The following is a 22,012-nucleotide window of genomic DNA, read 5'->3' as shown; positions in this document are numbered from 1 at the left end:
AAACTAAGTTTTACAGATGGACAGTGGTGGTGCACACCTTTAATTCCAGCACCTTGGAGGCAGAGACAGGAGGATCTCTGTGAGTTCAAGGCCAGCCTGGTCTACAAAGTGAGTTCCAGGACAGCCAGGATTCTTACACAGAGAAACCCTGTCTCAAAGAACCAAAAAGCAAACCAAAACAATAAACTAAATTTTACAAGTATGCTTGCTAAATTTGGTGTTTTATTTAACTGCAGAAAACACATTAAGCTAAAGAAATCCAAAATATCTTATTATGATCAATTTTTACTCTCATATTTACATGACATAAAAGTCAAACATACAGGTTGGTGTGGTGGCATACACCTTTAATCCCAGCACTCGGGAGGCAGAGGCAGGCGGATCTCTGTGAGTTCAAAGCCAGCCTGGTCTACAGAGCAAGTTCCAGGACAGTTTGGTTTACACAGAGAAACCATGTCTCGAAACACAAACATACACACAAAATCAAATAGAAATTCTGCCACACATTTTGAACAAATCAAATTGAATGAGCAAAGTATTTGTTTGGAGACAGGGTCTCTTGTATCCCAAGCTTATTACATAGCCAAAGATAGTCTCAAGATTTATTCCTGATCCTCTTATATCTACCTTCAAGTGCTAGGATTATAGGCATATGCCACTACACATGATTTATGTGGCATTGGGAATAAAACCTGTGGCCTCAGGCATCTGAGGCAACCATTCTACCAACTAAGCTATACTTCTAGTCCTTGTGAAAAAACTTTAAAGATTCAATTTAAACTCTAAGAGGTCAATGCATCAAATATTCATTGCAGATGCACAATAACTATTCATTAATTTAAAACAAACAGAATCTTCCCTTAGAGTACCTCTTCTTTCTCATTTTTCCTTAATAAATCTACTTTTGCTCTGTTCAAATTAAATAAATACTATATACTCCTAACCTTTAAGAAATGTTCATCATATAATTATCAAAAAGTTATCACAAGGCCAGAAAGATGGTTCAGCATATTAAGGCACTTGCCACCAAACCTGACAACCTGAGTTTAATCATGACAGAAGGAGAGAACCAATTCCTGCCAAACTGTCCTGACTTCTACAGGAGTACCATGGCAAACACACGCCTGCACACATACACATACTTGTGCACACACATTCACAAAATAAATATATAAAATTAATTTAATAATTTTTAAGTTATTATAAAACTTAAGAGAAAATGTAATACGGATTACTGTACAGTTTTGTAATTTACACCAATATCTTCTAAGATAACAAATCATCAATAATAAAAAGAAATCTCAATTAATACAGTTAACTAGGTACCTCCATCCAAAGATCTCCAAAAGCAATTTTCATTTCTGTTTCTAATATTGAAGATAAAGCTGTCCCAAGAGATTTTTCAAGATCACATATAATGCGTTCAAGCAGAATGGCCAGTCCAGAATTTGTAGATTCTTCCTTAGATGTCTCCTCTACAGGTGCTGTTTCTTTAAGACAAAGTTTCAGGCTTTACTAAAAGAGGAGGTGATCTTTCGTTTTATTTTGAGACAGGGTTTCAAGCAGTACAAGCAGGTCTCAAAGTTATGGTGTAACTGAGGATGACCATGACCTTCTGACCCTCTTGTCTCTATTCCCCAGTGCTGGGATTACAAGTGTGCATCATCATGCTAGGTTTATATTATACTGGGATCAAACATAAAGGCAGGGCTAAGCTCATTCTAGGGAAGTATTTCACCAGCTGAGCAATATGCCCCTACTTAGGTTTTTTTACAATAAATAAATAAATAACCCTAAAATGTTTTTTTTTTTACTCAAACGGAAATATGAAAAACCAAGTTATTTTAACTAAACTGAGTTTTACTATCCTCTTTTTGTGTGTGTGCAGCAAGTGCTTTTATCCATTGAGCCACGTCACTGGCCTCAGTTTACATTTTTATTTATTGCCCATCTCTTAACATTAAGGCATTGTTTTTAATTATTAAAAAAAAATCAAAACAAACAAAAAAACAATAAGATTAAAAAATACCAAAATGAAACATGAAACAAAAAGCCTACAAAAAAAAAGTCTATCTTGTGTTAGCCAACTATTCCTGGGCACTGGGCCTGCGCTAGAGTGTGGCTGATATGCCCAGGGAGACTCCATTGGAGAAAACAGATTTTCTCTTTCCTAGCAGGTATCAGTCAGTCGCCAGTAGTTCCTTGGTTAGGGGAGGGACTTTGGATCCACTTTTTCTCAGTGCTGAAATGAATTTTATTTTTTTCAAACAGAAGAATTACAAGAATGCCTTATTTTCTGATTGTTTTTTAACTACACAGAAATTGCATCAAAATTGGTTTTCTTTCCCCAAACAGTGCATATTTCAACCTACATCAATAAAGTATTTTAAAATGAAGAAAGTTTCTGATTTATATATACTCATGCCATCCTCTTCCAAAATAAGCTTTTATAAGTTCAGTTGTTACCATCTCATTAACATTATACTTTTACATTTGAAAAATAACTACAATTTTCTTATAGCAAAATTCAAATATTAAGTGACTTATCTCTACAAACACCAGCTAAGGATTTAAAATGACAGTAATATAATGGGCAAACTGAAAGTTCACTCCTGAAAAAACATAAACTAAACTGTCCTGTAATACTCCCAAATGTCATTTTGAGTATCACGACAAAGATATACTATTCTCGCCGGGCGGTGGTGGCACACACCTTTAATCCCAGCACTTGGGAGGCAGAGGCAGGTGGATCTTTGTGAGTTCGAGGCCAGCCTGGTCTACAGAGCGAGATCCAGGAAAGGTACAAAGCTACACAGAGAAACCCTGTCTCAAAAAACCAAAAAAAAAAAAAAAACTTAAAAAAAGAAACTTAAAAAAAAAAAGATATACTATTCTCAAAAACAGAAGGAAGCAATATATATAAGTACATTAATATTTATACAATTACTTATAAAAGTATATCTAATGTAAAAAAAAAAATCAACAATTACAGAGGAGAAAAGGTCAGAAAAATGGTCAGATCCCTGGAGCTAGAGCTATTTGTAAATGCTGGCAACTGAACTCTGGTCCTGGGAAAGAGCAGGAAGCGTTCCTAAGCACTGAAGGAAAGTTTCCCACAGAGGAAAAGTTGGGATACATTTATAAATAGTGCCATGCAATGCAACAGCCCATCAAATATCAAATCGCAGAATAGATCATTCTAATAAAAAAGCAGTATTGCCCTTATATTTCTTAATTATTAGTTTAAATTTTAAGAAAAAACTATTTTACTAGAGTTGTATGATATTTGCTTTTCTGTATTAATAAAGGGTTAGGAAATATGAAGCTAATTTTATAAAAACTTAAAAAGTTCCACTTCAAAAGAATATTTCCTACAGCTATTAATAATTTAAACGATATACTTTGCAAGGTACAAGTTAACATGTCTACAATGACAATAGGTAAAAATAAGTGTGAGAAAATGGATAAAATTAAAATTAATTGGTAAAAGTATATAGACATGGGCAGTAATAATAGTAATGTTTGCTTTCGCTTTTTACAATTTTCATTTAATTCATATAAGTGTTCAAAACTTACTATTATTTTAAATGTACTAGATGAAAATTTATTAGTTTCAAATGTTATAAAAAATATTAGTGCATGAGATGCATTTCTAATCATTCATAGTAAAAATATTACCTGTTTTCAACTGTTGCTTAGAAATACAAGGCTGATGACACATATTTGTGTTCAGAACTAAAGATAGTATCTCTGAATCCAATTCTTCTTTACTGAGTGACTTCACACCACTTATCAGGCCTTTAGTTCTTAAATTTCTATCATCCCTAAAGGTGTGGTTAGGGAAAAAAAAACATTTTATGAGATTAACTACATGTCAATTTAAACACACAGGTTATCAATATAAACATTAAAAATGGTTAAGAAGTTTAGAAATGAACTTGATAAAAGCATTTATATGGGACTATATATATATATATATATATATATATATTTGGGTCAATAAGTGGTTAAGAGTACTTCCTGTTCATTCAGAGTACAAGATGCCCCTCGCCTCTGTGGCACTAATACCCACATACCCATACATGCATACATACACAAAATTAAAAATTATAAAAACTCCAAAAAGATTAATGCTTAGATTATTTGAAGCTTCTATAAACTTTTCTTTAAGCACTAGTATAGTTCACATATTTTCAATTTTCATTCAGTATTTGTATGTGTGTGCTTATGCACACATGCATCAGAGCACGAGTGCCCACAGAGGCCTGGAGAGGCTGTCAGATTCTCTGAGACTAAAGTTCTAGGTAGTTGTAAGCTGCCCAATGCCGGGTTGGAAACCAAACTCAGGTCCTCTGCAAAGGCAATACACACTTTTAACTGCTGAGACATCTCCCCAGCTCCTAAGCTTCATCTTAAGAAACAAGAAAAAAGGGGGGAAGAAAGGCATAACAGCACTTTCTGGGATGATGGAAATGTTTTTTTATATTGAGAGAAATATGAACTATACCACTGTGTCAATTTGATAATGCTGATAGCTATTAATATATTTATGCATCCCAATGTTAAGTACATTTTCCCTCAAAAACAAAGAGCCATGTAAAAATAATCTGGCTAGATAGGAAGTGGATAAAGATACAGATGATAGAAAGCAGGAAAAATGGCAGACTCTTAATAACTGTTGTAGCTACATTAGGATTTCATTCTTCCCTCCCTTCTAGAACTGGGAATTGAGTCTAGGACCTCATAGATACTAGTAAGTGCTCTGCCACTCAACTATATTCCCAGCCCCAAGAGTTTATTCTTCTTCACTTTGAATATTGTTGGAATTCTTCATAATGTAAATCTTTTTAAAAATAAGGAAGTGTCATTTTAATTTTTAGAAGAATAAAGGCAGTGAGTGTGGAAGTAGCAAGCATGATGGAGTTGAGAGTAGAAGAGGGACAGTAACTTAACAGTGTCTTAACTGGGTTCATGGCAGGGAGAAAACGAAGAGACCCAAGTATGAAAGTATGGTCTTTTCATACTGGAGTGTGAAAGAACAGTGAGTATCAACAGGACTCCGCATAGCGCGTTGGAAACAGGATGTGGCACTTTTCACTCACTTAAAAAATAGTTTAGGTTAGGAAGAGCTCAGGGAATCCTGAGGAAGAGGAAGGGGAAAGGGCTGAGCCAGAGGGGTCAAGGGCACAAAAAAACGGCCCACATAATCAACTAATCAGGGCTCATATGGGCTCACAGACTGAAGCGACAATCAGGGAGCCTTTATGGGTCTGACCTAGGCCTTCTGCATACATTATGGTTGTGTAGCTTGGTATTGTAGGTGGAAGTTTCTGTCCCGCTCACCAGTTCCCAAATAACTGACACAGAGGCTTAATATTAATTATAATGCTCGGCCAATAGCTCAGGCTTATTACTAGCTAACTCTTACATTTTAATTAACCCGTATTTTTTTAATCTCTGTTTTGCCATGTGGCTGGGTACCTTTTCTCAGTACGGCATACCCATCTTGCTTCTCTCTGCATCTGCTGGTGACTCTCCAGACTTTGCCCTTCTTCCTCCCAGCATATTCAGTTTGGCTCTTCTGCCTAACCTTATCCTGTTCGGCTACTGGCCAGTCAGCTTCTTTATTTAAACCAATCACAGCAACATATATTCACACAGTATAAATGAATATTCTACATGGTATTCTTGTGGGACTCCTAGTAGGGCTGTCTCTGACTCTTTTACCTGCTTTTAGGACCATTTCCTCCTACTGGGTTGCCTCATTCAGCCTTAATACGAGGGGATATGCCTAGTCTTATTGCAACTCGATATGTCATGTTTGGTTGATACCCCTAGGAGGCATGCCCTTTTGTGAGGGAAAATGGAGGAATGGATCTGGGGGAGAGGAGCAGTTGAAGGGAGGAACTGGGAGAAGAGGAGGGAGAGGAAACTGAGGTTGGGATATAATACCAAGGAGAAATACAAAAAAAAATAGTTTAGAAGAAAAAACCAATAGTTCATTTTTTAATGATGATGAATTTCAAATGTCTTCAATATACAAGTAAAGCTATCAAATAAGTAGGTGAGTATATTAGTCTGGAGCTTAGAAGAATCACGGATATTGAGGCTGTTAGCTCAAATTTCAGAGAGCAAATCTAACTGAAACACTTAAAATAATCCATTGCAGTGGATTCTGATTCCAGATCCCCTCATCTCATGAGAAGTCTGCCTTCTCATCTCTTTAAATAAAAGTTGTTTTCCAAACCTTCAAAGAAAATAATGCATAGTATATTGTGTTGCATTTTTTTCCCTATTACTACTATCAACAATATTCCCAATTACAACTATCACTGATAATAACTGTAACATCATCACCATCATTATCCACACAACCAAACAGATACATCCTCACAATAGGTACAAGTGGATAGATGACTTATACAACTCACATTATCATCACTTAAAAGAAAAACCATGTAGCAGCACATACCTTTAATCCCACTACTTAGGGCACACAGGCACGTGGATCTTTGTGAGTTTGATACCAACCTGCTCTACCTAAGACTTCTAGGCTAGCCAGGCAGTGGTGGCACATACCTTTAATCCCAGTACTCAGGAAGCAGAGGCATGCGAATCCCTGGGTTTAAGGCCAGCCTGGTCTACAGAGACAATTCCAGGACAGCTAGGGCTATACAGAGAAACCCTGTCTTGAAAAATCAAAAAGAAAAAGTTCTAGGCCAACCAGGGATACATGGTTACCTTGTCTCAATTAAAAAAAAAAAAAAAAAAAAAAGATTTGACCATGTGGTAGGGACTACTCTAATTCCTTTACATATACTGACTAATAAACCTTATGAAGCAGGTATTCATTCTTCTGTTTATTATGCACAAAGAATCTAAGTTAGGAAAACTGTCCAGATTCATACATCTGACAACTGACAGACCTAGGATTCTAGCGCAGGTAAATTTACTGAAGAGGCACCCATAACATAATGTAACATAAGCTACCCTCTCCTTGTATATAAATAAATAACCAACTTCTTGCCTCATATGACTGAAAAATTCTTTAAGATTTTGATATCAACTTTCCCCCCCTCTCCAAAGTGTTCTGACTATTACATAAATTAAATTGAAATAAAAGTTCATCCATTTAGTATCTCATTCCTCTAGAATCATATATCATAAAAAAATAATAGCTGAGTATGATTAGTGGTAGATTTAGAAAATAATTAAGTGTTTAATCCTTAATTTGGTGAATAAAATTTTTAAAATTCTTTACCATAAGCTATTATTTAAAAAACAAAACAAACAAACAAAAAAAACCCCACAATGACTATGACACTCACGTGCACAGAATAACAAGAGAACATGGAAATAATTCCTGGTACTGAAGACAGCATTTTAATACTCGATCATCATTGTTCTCATCACTCAATCCATCTGCAAATGTAGCAAAGGCAACTGTCAATAAGTATATTAGAAATCTAGATACTGCTTGAGCATGTTGAATCATGCCTGTAATTCCAATATTCAAGAGACTGAGGCAGGAAGATTGTCACAAATTCAAGGTCAGCCTGGGCTACTAAGTAAGACCAAGGCAATGGGGGGAAAAGCTGGAGTGGTGGCAGGGATGGCAGGGATGGCTGGGACAATAGCTCAATCAATAAATAAGTGCCTGTTTCTTCAGAATAACTGTGTCTTCCCATGCACAGGGTGCACACACACAAACATGTATATACACACACCAGAAAAATACACCCAAAGATAAGAAATCAGGGTATCACCTGAGTAATCTAGGCAATATTTACACAAAAATATGTAGATTGTGAGGAAATGAAGCTACTCTGATACTAGCATGGTGGATACATGTCACTATATATTTCTCCAAACCCATACAATGTAAACTGGGTGGCAATGATGTGTCAAGGGGGGGTTCACTGATTATAATACATTTCTTTTTTGGTCTTTTGAGACAGGGTCTTTCTACAGACTTAGCTGTCCCTAGAACTCACTATGTAGAGCTAGCTGGTTTCGAACTCAGAGAGATTTGCCTACGTCTGCCTCCCAAGTGCTAGGATTTAGGGCGTGAGCAACCATGCCTGGCTGTAATATATTTCTTATTCTGGTGGGAGGTATTGATTACAAAAGAATTATTATGTATGGGAATAGGAAGGATATGAGAAATTTCCATAACGTCTGCTCAATTTTGCTATAAAGCTAAAACTGTGTAAGCATCTATTTTTTAAAATATATCTGAAAGGCAGAAAACTCGTTAAATAAAATGAAGACAGCAAGAACAATGTCTTCAGAACTCCAAATCCAGACTTCACAGTCTGTAACTAATTTTCTTGTGTCTTGTTTATCCTTAACCTCCAAAACACTGCATTTAGAGAAGTACAAGAAACACGGGCCCTTGGCAGAAAACACAAAAAGTGAGCCAGGCATGACAGCACACACTGGCAGAGTACAGGCAGGAGGCTAAGGAGCTCCAAGTCATTTGCACCTACATAGTGAGCTCATGGTCTGCCTGGGCTAAGACCATGTCTTGAAAAACAAAAAGAAAAGAGGGGGGCAGAGAAAGTGAGAGGAAGAGAGGAACAGAAGGGAGAAGAGGGGAGGGGGACAGAGGAGGAAAAAGACTAAAGAGAGAAGACAGACGAAAGGAACAAGAGAAGACAGAAGGGGGAGAGAAGGAGAAGGAGGGAGAGGGAGCAATAGAAAGGAAATGTAAATCATTATAAAAAAACAAAAGAGAGGGTGAAATCCAAAGTTCTATAGTATAACCAAGTATGCATACAAACGATGTAATCATTATCTGTGAAATACTAACACGGCCAAAGAAAGTATAGGAAAAACAATAAAACAAAACCAAAGACTCCCAAAATGAGTCACAAATGGTCACAACACCCATTCGATTTCACACTCTAATGGCTACACACTGTTAGTTTTTAAAGCATTTCCCTCCAATAATAAGCCAGCACTCAAAGAAATCTTTATCAAGGCATACTCAGGAACAATACTTACAAAGTTTTTGGGATGCCAGCTGTAATGACTGACCCCACAGCTTTCTATCTTGACTTTTGAGGCTGTCATTGATGAAATGAATTGCAGGTACAGCTTTATGCTGGACGTGTTTTAGTAGTTTTCCTGCCTTCATACGATCTAGCTCTTGTACAACCACCCAGGGAATTAGTAACACAAGTGTGTCAAAGCCTAAGAAAACAGAAAGACTTCTTAGAATCCAACATGTACTGAGCTACTAAATCAATTTCTGTAGAGGTCAAAGTTTTAAAGTACACAGGCTCCAGGCCATGCTGATGGCTTGGTGGGTAAGAATATTTGCTGCCAAGTCTGAGGACCCACATGGTAGCAGGAGAAAAAGAGAATCCTACAAGCTGTCTGTAAGTCATTCTCTAACTGCCACATACATCCTATGGCATGTTAAGAATTTAAATATTAAAAAAACTACCAGATCACAAAAAGAATGAATTTAGCAGACATGAGTCCTATAATCAAGATTTACAATGTAAACAATTTCACAATAAACAAATAATTTTAAAATGTAATAAGTGCCATCTAAAAGTGTATTTTAGATTCCTAGATTAGGATATCTTAAAAAAAAAATTCAGATGATGGGATATGACTGTGAGAAAAAAAGCAACTGTTAATATAGAATATCACTCAAAAAAGAAAGTCACAATCTGTGAATTTTATATATACCTGGTATTTCTGTTGTCTTCAAAATTTTAACAAATTTGAGATGATTCATCAGAATATTTGTGTCAATAACAATTAGAAGCTTTTTGTCTGTGGCAGTATTTGCTAGAGAAGAAGAGTAGAGTTAGGATTTCATGACACTTGATAATAAATTATGACCAAATTTGGGTATCACAGAAGTACACAAAACCTCTCTGTCTTGTAAGCATAATGGCGTAAGAGAATCAATCAGAGGATTCTCAAGCTGCTATCTATCTGAGCCATTACTTGTTGCCATGTAAAATTCTTCCCAGGCGAGGGTTCCCTGGGCTGGACCCACAACCTTGTTTATGCCAGAGAGTCTGGGCAGAAGAGGGTCAAAGGAGGACTTGTCTAGGTCAAGAGAAGGTAAGGTGAAGCAACGCAGGAACAAACAGGGTCAAGAACTGTCTATACAAGTACTTTTAGGAACATTCTTATAGGAAGAAGTCCTTTAAACAAGGACTACAAAACTCTAGTTATTTCAATTCTTAACAGAAAAAACAGTAATCATAAGTCCTACCCCAGCAAACTATCATAAATTGTGGGTATATTTTAATCATAAACTGACCTGCCCCAGCAGTAACTACGGTTCTAAATCTTACCCTGCATCCCTGATAGCTATGCACTCAAGAAGTATAAATTAATTTTGTTATACTCTCAATAAAATATAATTGAAAAGCTAAATATGTGTAAAAGAAAGAAAATATATAAAAGCAGCAGTGTTATTTCATAGGACCTATGGGAAGATCTGGTAAGTTTCCTACTAGATCATACAGAAAAATGCTTAGAAATTTGTAAAATATGAGTGCTTTAAATATGAGTAAGAGGTAGTACTATAATTTTTACAGAGAATTCAAAATAGTATATTAATTTATGTAATCTTATTTTTGAGACAAGAAATATATAAGACTATATAGAACAGGCTGTCCTGGAACTCTACGTAGTCCAAGATAGTCTTGAACTCCTAATTCTCCTGCCTCAGCTTCCCAAGAGCTGGAACAACAGGCATGTACTACAATGTCCAGTGTTTATTATCTGTTCCCAGTAGTAAAAATTTTACTATATTAACAAAGAAACCATGAAAATAATACCTTTAAACAAACTGCCTTCTTGAAAGAACTAAAAGTTATAATTAAGAGCAAAGCATAAAAGACAATGTGTAACTTGGTTATTCTTGGAAAAATGTCTCATAGGGTAAGAAATACATGATTATCATTTTAAACAAGCACATTTTAACACTTTCATCTGTACACTGTAAAAACTTGATGTTAGTGCAACAATTCTTAGAAAAGAACAGATCATATAAATTAATATATAGCATATACCAGCAGAAGAAGGTACATCCTCTTCCACCAAGTCAATTTCCATACTCATTAACTCTCCGGCAGGTGGAACCACAGGTAAATGCACACTTTTTCCCACACGGGCAGCATGGAGCTCTTCTACTATCTGCATCTAAATTGTAAAAGACCCCAGTGAAATATCTGGGTTATTTAATTAGAGAAGAAAGCAATACATCATGAAAACACCTTACAGAAATAAAGACAGCACAGTAAGATATATGGATTTATAACCATACAGTTTTAAAATCAGTTCCTTTCTATAGCCTCAGGCAAGCAAACTATTTTACTACTTTAGAACTTAATTTGCCCATCTATAAGGAATATCAAATTTTATCTATTTTCTTTAGGATTTTTATATTATTAAAGTAAGTCATGTGAAGTTCCTTTCATAAAACCTAGTATATAGACATCGAAATAAGTTCATTCTCATATCTATTCTCATCTCAAAGTACTTTAAAAGAGTCAGCTTTCTCTAAGAGTGTGAACTGAGGCTATAGGTGAGTGCTAGAAAGCTTGCCCAGCATGTGTGAGGCCCTGGATTCAATCCCTGGCTCTACCAAAAACCAAAAATATCTCGTCCACTGTCCTTGAGATTTCTAATACTACTTATCCACTATCAGAAACTAAACTCTGAATCTTTTATTACTAATTGTGTTACACTTTAAACTTTATTTTGCACTGGGATAATACAGGAGTGTATTGCACAAGCACCTTTAACCCCCAAGCCATCTCGTTGGCTCTGAACTATAAATCTTAAGATCCTTCTCACTTTAGAAGTATTTCTCTGATGGTATTTTGATATAAAAAAAATTAAATATGGCTGGGCATGGTGGCACACACCTACAATTCCAGCTCTCAGAAGGCTGAGGCTGGAAGATCATAAGTTCAAGGCTAGCCTTCTTTACACAGCAAGAACAAGGCTAGCCTGAGTAATATAGTGAGAAACTACGTTAAAATTTAAAAAGAAAGAAGAAATGAGAATATATTCTATCTTTAAAGCAGTCATGAACAGTTTTCTATCAAGGGGCACTGACTCATAAGACAGGAAAATAAAAGTAACTATTACAAATAAGTTATCCACAACCTTTTAAAGAGAAAAATATAAAATGTTAGTGAATTTTAATTTACTCAGGCAACATAAAATTGTACACAATAGGCCGGGTAGTGGTGGTACACACCTTTAATCCTAGCACTTGGGAGACAAAGGCAGGTGAATCTCTGTGAGTTCCAGGTCAGCCTGGCCTACAAAGTGAGTTCCAGGACAGGCTTCAAAAAGCTACACAGAGAAATTTTGTCTCAAAAAAAAAAAAAAAAAATGTACACAATAATTGTATGAAGATAAGTCAGAAGATTCTAGGTGGGAAATAGAGCAATGGGTAAAAAGATAAAATACTATGGACTTTCATTTGACAATAATAATTTCATCTTATTGTTGAGTAGAAAAATGAAGAACATGTTGATGTCATATTACATTTTGGCAACTCTAGCTATACACATGCAAAAGCATAGCATTAAATTAAAAAAAAAATTAACTTGTAGCACATGAATACTACCCTCTGTTTAAAACAGATTAGCTTATTAGAAACCAAGGCAAAAGTCAAGTAAATGTAAAGACTTCTCTCAGTAATCACCCCTGCCCACATGCTAGGATTAAACCCAAAGTCTTATACTGCTAGACAAGCACTCCAACTGCACTACATCCCTAGCCCCTCCAAATGGTGTTTGATGACCTAATTGAAAACTTATAAACTGAACCTAATAAATCAATAAAAGAATTTTTTTGGCGTTTAAGTAGAGACATCATTGCTTTCATTCTCCAAAGGTTTTTGTTTTTTTTGTTTTTTGTTTTTTGTTTTTTGAGACAGGGTTTCTCTGTGTAGCTTTGCGCCTTTTCCTGGAACTCACTTGGTAACCCAGGCTGGCCTCGAACTCACAAAGATCCACCTGGCTCTGCCTCCCGAGTGCTGGGATTAAAGGCATGCGCCACCACCGCCCGGCTCCAAAGGTTTTTATAGACATTTTATTAAAAGTAGGAACTGCTTAGCTAGGCATCCTGGCATATACTTGTAACTCCACCATTCAGGAGGCCGAGTCAGGAGGATCGTAAGTTTGAGATCAGAGCCTAGGCTACATAGTGAGACCCTGTTCCACACCTTCACACACACACCCAAAAAAGAAGAAAGAATTGGTTGAATTTCTTTAAAATAACCAAAGTAAGTGCATCAGTAACCTCTTCATCTGTATCTTGGACATTCTCAGATGACACTGAAGAACATGGTGTTTCAAAATTCTGAAATGAGAAAGGATTTTGAGTTAAGCCTTGTGTGATGTATAGCATCTCTGAATTCAAATGGCCAACTACCAGAACTGGTACCCATCCTGGCCCCAACAAAAAATAAAATAAGAATATCTATCTACCTATCTATCTATCTATCTATCTATCTATCTATCTATCTATCTATCTATCTATCTATGTGTGTGTAAGTCAAAGGACAACTTGGGGGAAGTCAACTCTCTCCTTCCACCATGTGGGTCCCAAGAATCAAACCAAGTCATCAGGCTTGGTGGCAAGTGCCTTCATCTATCGAGCCATCTTGCCAGCCCCACCATATTGACAAACAAAAGTTCTCCAGGCACTAATAAATACCCTGAGAGATAAAACTGCCTCCGTATGAGAATCACCCCTAGAAAAGACCTATTCTACCATGTCATAATTGACTCAAATCTGAGTCATATTCTTTAGGGATTTTAATCATTAAAATACTCATCTTTCAATTAACAGAATTATACACCCCCCCTAAAGAATACCCATTCTAAAGAAAAATAAGCAGGCTTTCAATGGCAGAAAAATTTTATTCAGAAATCACTGAATTGCTTCACAGCCCTTTGGCTAAGATCAAGTATAGAAGTCATTGAGCCATTTCTAAAAGTGGCCTGATAAAAAAACAAAAGAAATCTAAGGACTGTATCACGGCTAAGGAGAAAAGACCAAAAACCTATTGTATGTAGTGACAGCACCAGAGGTCTGTTTTATTTTCTGTCTTCTAACAAAATTGAAAAAAATCTTTCCATGAATTCCAACTCTGTGCCAGCACTTTAATATTTTATGACAAGATCTCCCTTACTTTTAAATCTTATTAAATTTCTTTAAGGTTTTCTTAAAAGTGCCAAGGAAGCTAGCTAGAATAATCAAAACTGCTTGTAACTAGATACTCTAATACCCATGTTCTACTCAGTGCTCTCTGACCTCATATCTCTTCCAGAGAGGTCAATGAATCTATCACCTAATGCAGGAAATTCATGTGGTCTTGAAACTTCCTAAGCCTAATACAAATGGAAGCAATAGCGGGCATTTAACTAATGCCGCACCTTACTATGCTTTATTAAATACACTGAATGAGCCAGACGGTGGTAGTGCACACCTTTAATCCCAGCATTCGGGAGGCAAGAGGCTGATAGATCTCTGTGAGTTCAAGGCCAGCCTGGTCTACAAAATGACTTCTGGGACAGGCATCAAAACTACACAGAGAAACTCTGTGTGTGTGTGGGGGGGGGGGGGATCTAAGTGGGAAAACATGACTATCTTGCTTCCCTGATTACCTCTTAGTGCCTCTCTTCCATCTACAAGATACAAAACACTAGGCTTTCTTATGAGACAGTCTTAGTCACTGTCCCATAGCAATACCTGTCCTATTACCATGACCATGGCAACTCTTATAAAAGGTGTAAAGTTTATTATAATATTATATACCCCTGGGTAGAGATTTAAGATTCTAATTTAAGATGTGACATGCAACACATGAAGTTGTATGCAGAACCGCATGTAACAAGTACGCACAGAAAAGCATATAAGCTAAATGCAAATAAGCTAAAAGTCCACACTAAAATAACATAAAACTACAACTCTGTGCAGTAGGTCGGAAGCTGAGTTGCTAAAGTTCCTCTCTGCCCCAGCCGCTTCCTCCCCTTGGAAGTATATCTTCTAATAAACTGTCACTGTCTGGAATGGTATCCTTTCTGAATAAATTTTCTCCCTTTGATTACTATGATCTGTATGTCTCTGTCCAGTCCTTTGTCCCAGAACACAAGAACCTGGATACTACCCGGATTCCAAAACCAGGTAGTAGCAATATCATCCTAAGGACACTGGAACAAAAGGGAATAAAACAAGACACAGATACATTATCTGCATGACTAAATTTGAATCAGTCCTCTATGATTATCATCAATAACAGAAGCAACCTGAGTATTTTAAATAAATATTTTTGCTAAAACCAAATCCTTCATTTTATACATTACCTGGGTACAGTTTTCCTTAGAATCTGAACTAATAATTTCTGGATGCTCTTGATGGTCTCTTCTTTTCCCCTCACAAACAGTCTGCTTGCATGCGGAATCTGAAAACAAGTTTCCAGCTTTGTGCCTGGTCAAATCTAATGACATCTGGGAACTTTTCAAGCATTCCTTTTCCTTCTGCTTGATCTTTGACTTCCTAGAATCTACACTAAAGACATTTTCTTCTACAAGCTTCTGGATGGTGTTAGAGGATTTTTTGGGAATTTTGAAGCTGATCTTCTTCCTTCCAGATTCAAATGGTTCCTTGGTTATATTGTTGAAATTATAATTCTGAGGAAGTTGATTTTTCTTGCATTTTTCCAATTCTTCAGAACTGTCTCTAAGTTTATTGTTCTTTGCTTTCTTGAGCTCTTTCATATTCTCCTGAATACATGAATGAGGCCAATTCTTTTCCTTTGTCTGGCCTTCAGCTTTAGACTTCATATCTTTGGTAATTTTAATGCTGCTATGTTTTTTTATTTCATAACCAAGCTTACTTCTAATATTTGTCAATTTACTATCTTTAAGTTTAGAATCTTTCATTCCATTTGATGAACAACTCTGTGAAGTAATTTGATTGTTATTTGAGTATGATGTTACTTGGAGTTTAGTAGGTCCTTGGGTTGAAGAACTCAATTTTGGTCTCTTTCTGGGTGTGTCAACTTCTACAGTCAATCTATAAAGCAGCACAGAAACTTAGGTTTTGTTTATTATACATACTGTAAAAAGATGTCAAGAAAAATAGAGAATTTACCTTTTCAGATCTTGTTTTCTGTTTGTATTATAGTATACAATGTCTGTATCATCTGGTTTCTGAAATTAAAAAAAAATTATTTAGAAAATATAAATTGTGTTCTGTTGTTACAGTTACAAGGAAGAAGAATGGGAAACATCTGTGTTCATGAACCATAATAGTTTACTTCATCTCTAATCATTTTGGAGCAGACATTATCACCTTTATTTTATAGACAAAGCATCCAAAGCTTACAGAGTTTGGCATCTTTCTGATCATCACAGTGGAAGTTAGTAGCACTGTCATGATCCAAAATACATCTGTCTGACTCAATTCCATAATCCCATCTATGTACTCTGAGGATCCAGACACAAAAAGATAAAGGAGGCATAAAGAATATGTATAGACAGCCTAACTAGAAGGATATAACTAAATGTCAAAGTAGAATACAGTCAGTATGTGCTAAGAATTCAAAACATCTGCCACTAAAGGGTGGAAGATACTCATGGGAAAAGATAAGTATAGGTGAAAGATTGAAAGCAGTAAGTAATATGAATTCAGTAGAAAAATATAAATCAGCCAAGCTAGCAGGAGAGAGATTCTGTCAAGGAGCAAAGAGAAGGAAAAGGACAGTGAGGAGAGGATAAATTAAATACTTAAGATTGGACCAAATTTAATTTGGCAGAGTACAAATAAGAAGATTGGGGGCTAATAGTGTGTGTACTCAGCATGTGTAAGGCCTTGGGTCTGATCCCCAACACTAGAAGACTGATATAAAAACAATAAACTCAAACACATTTAATCACTATCATGTACCACACAGTATTTCATTTCAATCAATGACAGACCACACATGTAATAGTGATTCCATGATGAAACTGGAAAAGAATGCATAGCTGCAAAAAGTCATGAGAAAAAGAAACCTCAGGAGAACATAAACAACTCTCAAGAAAACTCTCAGTGAAGGACACTGCAGAAGCTTTTGCAGACCTCAACAAGCTACATAAAAGCTTTAAAATGGGCTGGAGAGATGGCTCAGTGGTTAAGAGCACTGACTGTTCTTCCAGAGGTCCTGAGTTCAATTCCCAGCAACCACATGGTGGCTCTCAACCATCTGTAATGAGAATATGTATATATAATAAATAGCTAAATCTTAAAAAAAAAAAAAAAAAAAAAAAAAAAGCTTTAAAACACCACAACCCCCAACACCAAAAGGCTTCCATTATAGAGAATGTTCGTGCTGCAAGCACTACATTGTCTGTTTAGCAATCCAATCTGTGATGAGAAAACAAGACAAACCAAGCAAACTGCGACACAATTCTAAGAGGTGAAGCCTCAAAAAAGTCTCAGGCATGTCTTTGGAGGTGTGCTAGAAGAAAGCACAGATGACAACGCCATGTGTTACTACCATAGATTCTGACCCTGACCCTGTGTGGGAACTGGCCAGTGTCTGTGTGTCTTAGTTTTTAACAAAAAATTTTAAAGAAAAAAATTTAAGTTACAAAGAAAACATTCATAAAGATACAAAGAAAAAAAATTTTGTAATTCAATAATGTGTTTTAAACTGTTATTACAAATGAGTCAAAAGGCTGAGTAGTAAAGTTTATAAATTGAAAAGACTACATTAAGGCTGATCTATTATTGAAGAAAAATGCTTTAATACATTTAATATAGCCTAAGTATTTAGAATTTTTAAACTTTAATCTAATGTGCAGTATTGCACAAGGTACTCACATTCACTCACTGCTTATTCACCTAGAACAAGTTCTAATCTTACAGTCTAAGAATATCATTTTATGTTCAACATCCTTAGCCATGAGGGAAATGCAAATCAAAACTACTTTAAGATTCTACCTTATACCTGTCAGAATGGCTAAGATAAAAAACACAAGTGACAGCTCACGCTGGCGAGTATGTGGAGCAAGGGGAACACTCCTCCACTGCTGGTGGGAGTGCAAAATAGTATAGCCACTATGAAAATCAACATGGTGGTTCCTCAGAAAACTTCTGGGAATTGATCTACGTCAAGACCTAGCTATACCACTCTTGGGCACATACCCAGAGGACACTACCATAACTATGTCCATAGAGACTTAATAATAGCAAGAAACTGAAAACAACCTAAATGTCTCTTAACTGAAGAATGGATAAAGAAAATGTAATATATTTACACAATGGAGTATTACTCAGATGTTAAAAAAAACAATGACATCATGAAATTTGCAGGCAAATGGATGGAACTAGAAAAGATCAACCTGAGTGAGGTAACCTAAACCCAGAAAGTCAAACATGGTATGTACTCACTTGTAAGTGGACATCAGCTGTTAAGTGAAGGACAAACATGCCACAATCCACAGACTCAAGAGAGCCTAAGTAAAAAGAAGGCTCAAGGGGAAGGGAAAATAGAGTAGATTTTGTGGGTGAACTGAGGATGGGTGGAGATGGAAACAGGAGGGATCAGGCCAGGGTAAGTGTGTAAAAGAGACAGAGAGAAAGAGTACTGAGACAGACAACTGCAACTGGTGGGCATTGGGGGGGGGGGGAGATGTAGAAACCTAATGCAGTGGAAACTCCTTGCAATCTGTGAGAGTGACCCTATCAAAGCCTCCTAGTAATGGGGATACAGAGCCCGAACTGGCCATCTTCTATAACCAGGCAAGGCTCCTAGCAGTAGGACCGGGACATCAACGCAGTCACAAAACTTTCAACCTACAAACTGTCCTGCCTACAAGTCGTGCTGGGGCAATGGTGGTACAGAACTTGTGGAGTGGCCAACCTATGACTGGTCCAACTTGTTGCCCATACCACCATAGAGAGCCCATGCCTGACACTGCCTGGATGGCCAGAAACCAGAGGCAGGACAGCCCAGAGACCCAGGATAGAACCAAACACAATCGGTAAAGAAAAAAAAGTCAATGAAATGACTCCTAAGGATATTCTGCTATACTCATAGATTGGTGCCTAGCCCAGTTGTCATCAGAGGGGCATCATCCAGCAACTGATGGGAGCAGATGCAGAGACCCACAGCCCAACACTAGGTGAAGCCAGGGGAACCCTGCAGAATAGGGAGAGGAAGGATTGAACCAGAGGGGTAGAGGACACCAGGAGAACAAGGCCCACAGGATCGATTGATTAAGCAGGACTCATAGGTCACAGAAACTGAAGTGACAAGCATAGATCCTCTATGGGTCTGAGCTAGATCCTCTACATACACCTCATGGTTGTATAGCTTAGTATTCTTGTGGGACTCCCAACAATGGGAGTGGGGAAGCAGATTTCTCTGACTCCTTTGTCTGTGCTCAGGACCCTTTTCCTCCTACTAGGTTGCCATGTCCAGCTGTGATATGAGGGTTTGAGCTCAGTCTTACTGCATCTTCTTAGATCATGTTCAGTGGATACTCCTGGGAGGCCTGTTTTCTTTTTTTTAAGGAAGCAGAGGAAGAGTTGATCTGGGGGAGGGATTGGGAGGAGTGGAAGGAAAAACTGTGGTGGGAATGTAATGTATGAGAAAAAAATAAAAGTTAAAAAAAATATACCATTTTAATCTTTGTAACATATCTTTACTCTTTCCTTCTCCCTCCCTCCCTCCCTCCTTCCTTCCTTCTTTCCTTCCCTTCTTTGGAAATGGGAATCTCATTCTATACCCCAGGCTGAACTAGAACTGTATAACCTAGGCTAACCTCAAATTTGCAGCAATCCTCCTGGCCTTAGCTTCCTGAGTACTGATATTACAGGTGTGACCTAGCACTGTGGAGGTGAAAACAAGTAAATCCTGGGAGCTAACTGGCCAAACAGCCTAGCCAAATCAGTAAACTCCTGGTATAGTAAAAGACTCTGCTTCCAATAGTAAGATGAGAATAACAAGGAACTCATGCAATGTTGACTTCTTGCCTCCATGCATATGTGCACAAAACCACATGAACACAAACACACTGACACACGTGTACTCCACACAAAGACACAAATTTATACATCCCTGTATATAAAAAGAAAACAATTATTAAACACAATTCTGCATTCCTAGAACTTTCACTCCTTCTTTACCCATCACTTCAATGTGGCCAGTACTTCATGAGCCACCCATGAACTAGCTTCATGTGTTTAATTGGCTGTTACTGTTTTCACCATTAGTGAAAGAACAGAAAGAAATCTAGATTTGGCTCTGCTCCTGCATTTAATTTTATATTAGTGAACAAATTATTTGATTTTGTGCATCTCAATTTTATCTCAATCTCTAAATCTGAAAGTGCAAGCAATGTATCTACTTCAATTACTTCAAAAAGAGAATGTAAGGCAAGCCTGGTGGTACATGCCTATGATTTTAGCACTCGAGAGGCAGGAAGATTCTAAGTTCCAGGATTCCAGATCTACTTGATCTATGAGCTACATAGCAAGATCTTGTCTCAATAAATAAATAAACTGTAAAAACAAATATAACATATATAACAAATATATATAAGACAGAAAAACTCTCTGAATTTATTTCCATGTTGCCTAACTCTATGTAATAGGGTCTACCAACATAAAAAATAAAACCTGCTGGGGGTGGTGACACATGCGGTTAATCCCAGCACTCAGGAGAGGCAGGCAGATCTCTGTGAGTTTGAGGCCAGCCTGGTTTATGTTATCAAGCTCTAGGCCAGCCAAGGCTACAGAGTGAAACTCTGCCTCAAAAAAAGCAAAAACCTAATAAATGACTTTTGGCAAATAAAAGGAAAAACAAAACACTGGTTTTTATTGAGTTTCACAAGTTAAGCACAAGAGAGAAAAATTATAGAAAAATACAGAGAGAAATTTTGTATCATAGACCCTTTAACTGTACATCAAAGCTTTACTATATCAAAGCGCACTGAGTATCACATGCCTATAGTTCCAACTACTTGGAAGAGTAAAACAGGATTGATTATTCCAAGAGTTCAAGGCCAGCCTCAACAATATAGTAAGAGTCAATCTCATGAAAATTTAAAAAAAACAAAAACAAAAAAACCTCAAGATAAATAGTATTGATTGAGTTATGGTATCTAAACACTTACCAGTTTTCTCTTCTTTGTTGAAACAGGTTTAACACAGTACGCTGAACTAGCAGAGCCTGCTGATATTTCTCCCTCCTTCTTGTCCTAAGAACGCCATTCAGGAGGAAAAATGAACATAAAAGCACAAAATAAAGCATGACTTAATCACTATTATAAACTGACATTCTCTTTCAAAAACCAGCTCATTTAGAGACACAAACTTTAATAAGAAGGGAGCTCAACTAGGAGGACTCAAAGAGAAATTAGAAGCCCTGGGTGCTTACAAACTGGAGATGATGTAAGTACAGTCAGGTAAGAACATTGTGAGACAGCATTGCCACAGCACTATTCAGTCCATAAAAGAAAACTGATGTCCTACTTGTCAGTGGCTCCTGAACTCAAAAGGCTGAAGACAATGTTGTTTGAAGTATCTACTATGTACCAAAAATGTTCAGACCATGAACTGAGCCTTTAAAACAAACAAACAAACAAAAACAAATAAATAAATAAGTTCTTGTTTCCATAAAGGTTAAGATCTAGTGCAAAAATTTACAAATAAACAACTAATAAGTTTAGAATGTCAGATGATATTTTGGATGAAATAAAACAGAAGGTAGACAAGAAGGGTGAAGAGCTGTAAGAAGGAAGATCTGCCATTTTTAAATGTGTTCATAAAAGGTTCAATTGATAAACTGACAGCTGAATGGAGACCTAACTAAAGAAACAAGGGTTGGATATGTGGCTCAGTAGGTAGACTGCTTGTCTAGCATGCATAAGGCCTTGGATGCAATCTTCAGCACTATATACACCAGCATAGCGGTGCACACTTGCAATCCAAGTACTCAGGAGGTAGGGACAAGATGATCAGA

The 22,012-nt window shown here is 36.8% G+C and overlaps 1 protein-coding gene across 1 annotated transcript in view; it reads right to left on the bottom strand.

Annotated features, from left to right (window-relative positions):
- The window catches only part of Swt1 (SWT1 RNA endoribonuclease homolog), a 64,578-nt gene that overhangs the window by 33,119 nt on the left and 9,447 nt on the right, over window positions 1-22,012 (bottom strand). The window contains exons 4-13 of the mRNA XM_059280158.1: window positions 21,165-21,248; window positions 16,153-16,211; window positions 15,363-16,074; window positions 13,294-13,353; window positions 11,046-11,175; window positions 9,703-9,804; window positions 9,007-9,195; window positions 7,329-7,422; window positions 3,679-3,824; window positions 1,327-1,490 (exon numbers count right to left, since the gene is read on the bottom strand). Coding sequence (XP_059136141.1) covers window positions 1,327-1,490; window positions 3,679-3,824; window positions 7,329-7,422; window positions 9,007-9,195; window positions 9,703-9,804; window positions 11,046-11,175; window positions 13,294-13,353; window positions 15,363-16,074; window positions 16,153-16,211; window positions 21,165-21,248 — 1,740 coding nt within the window. The remainder of the gene's footprint in view (window positions 1-1,326; window positions 1,491-3,678; window positions 3,825-7,328; window positions 7,423-9,006; window positions 9,196-9,702; window positions 9,805-11,045; window positions 11,176-13,293; window positions 13,354-15,362; window positions 16,075-16,152; window positions 16,212-21,164; window positions 21,249-22,012) is intronic.

The sequence above is a fragment of the Peromyscus eremicus genome, chromosome 15 (assembly GCF_949786415.1).
Source record: "Peromyscus eremicus chromosome 15, PerEre_H2_v1, whole genome shotgun sequence".
NCBI lineage: Eukaryota > Metazoa > Chordata > Mammalia > Rodentia > Cricetidae > Peromyscus > Peromyscus eremicus.
Note: the sequence above shows the minus strand (reverse complement) of the source record. Positions and strands in the feature narration are given on the sequence as shown.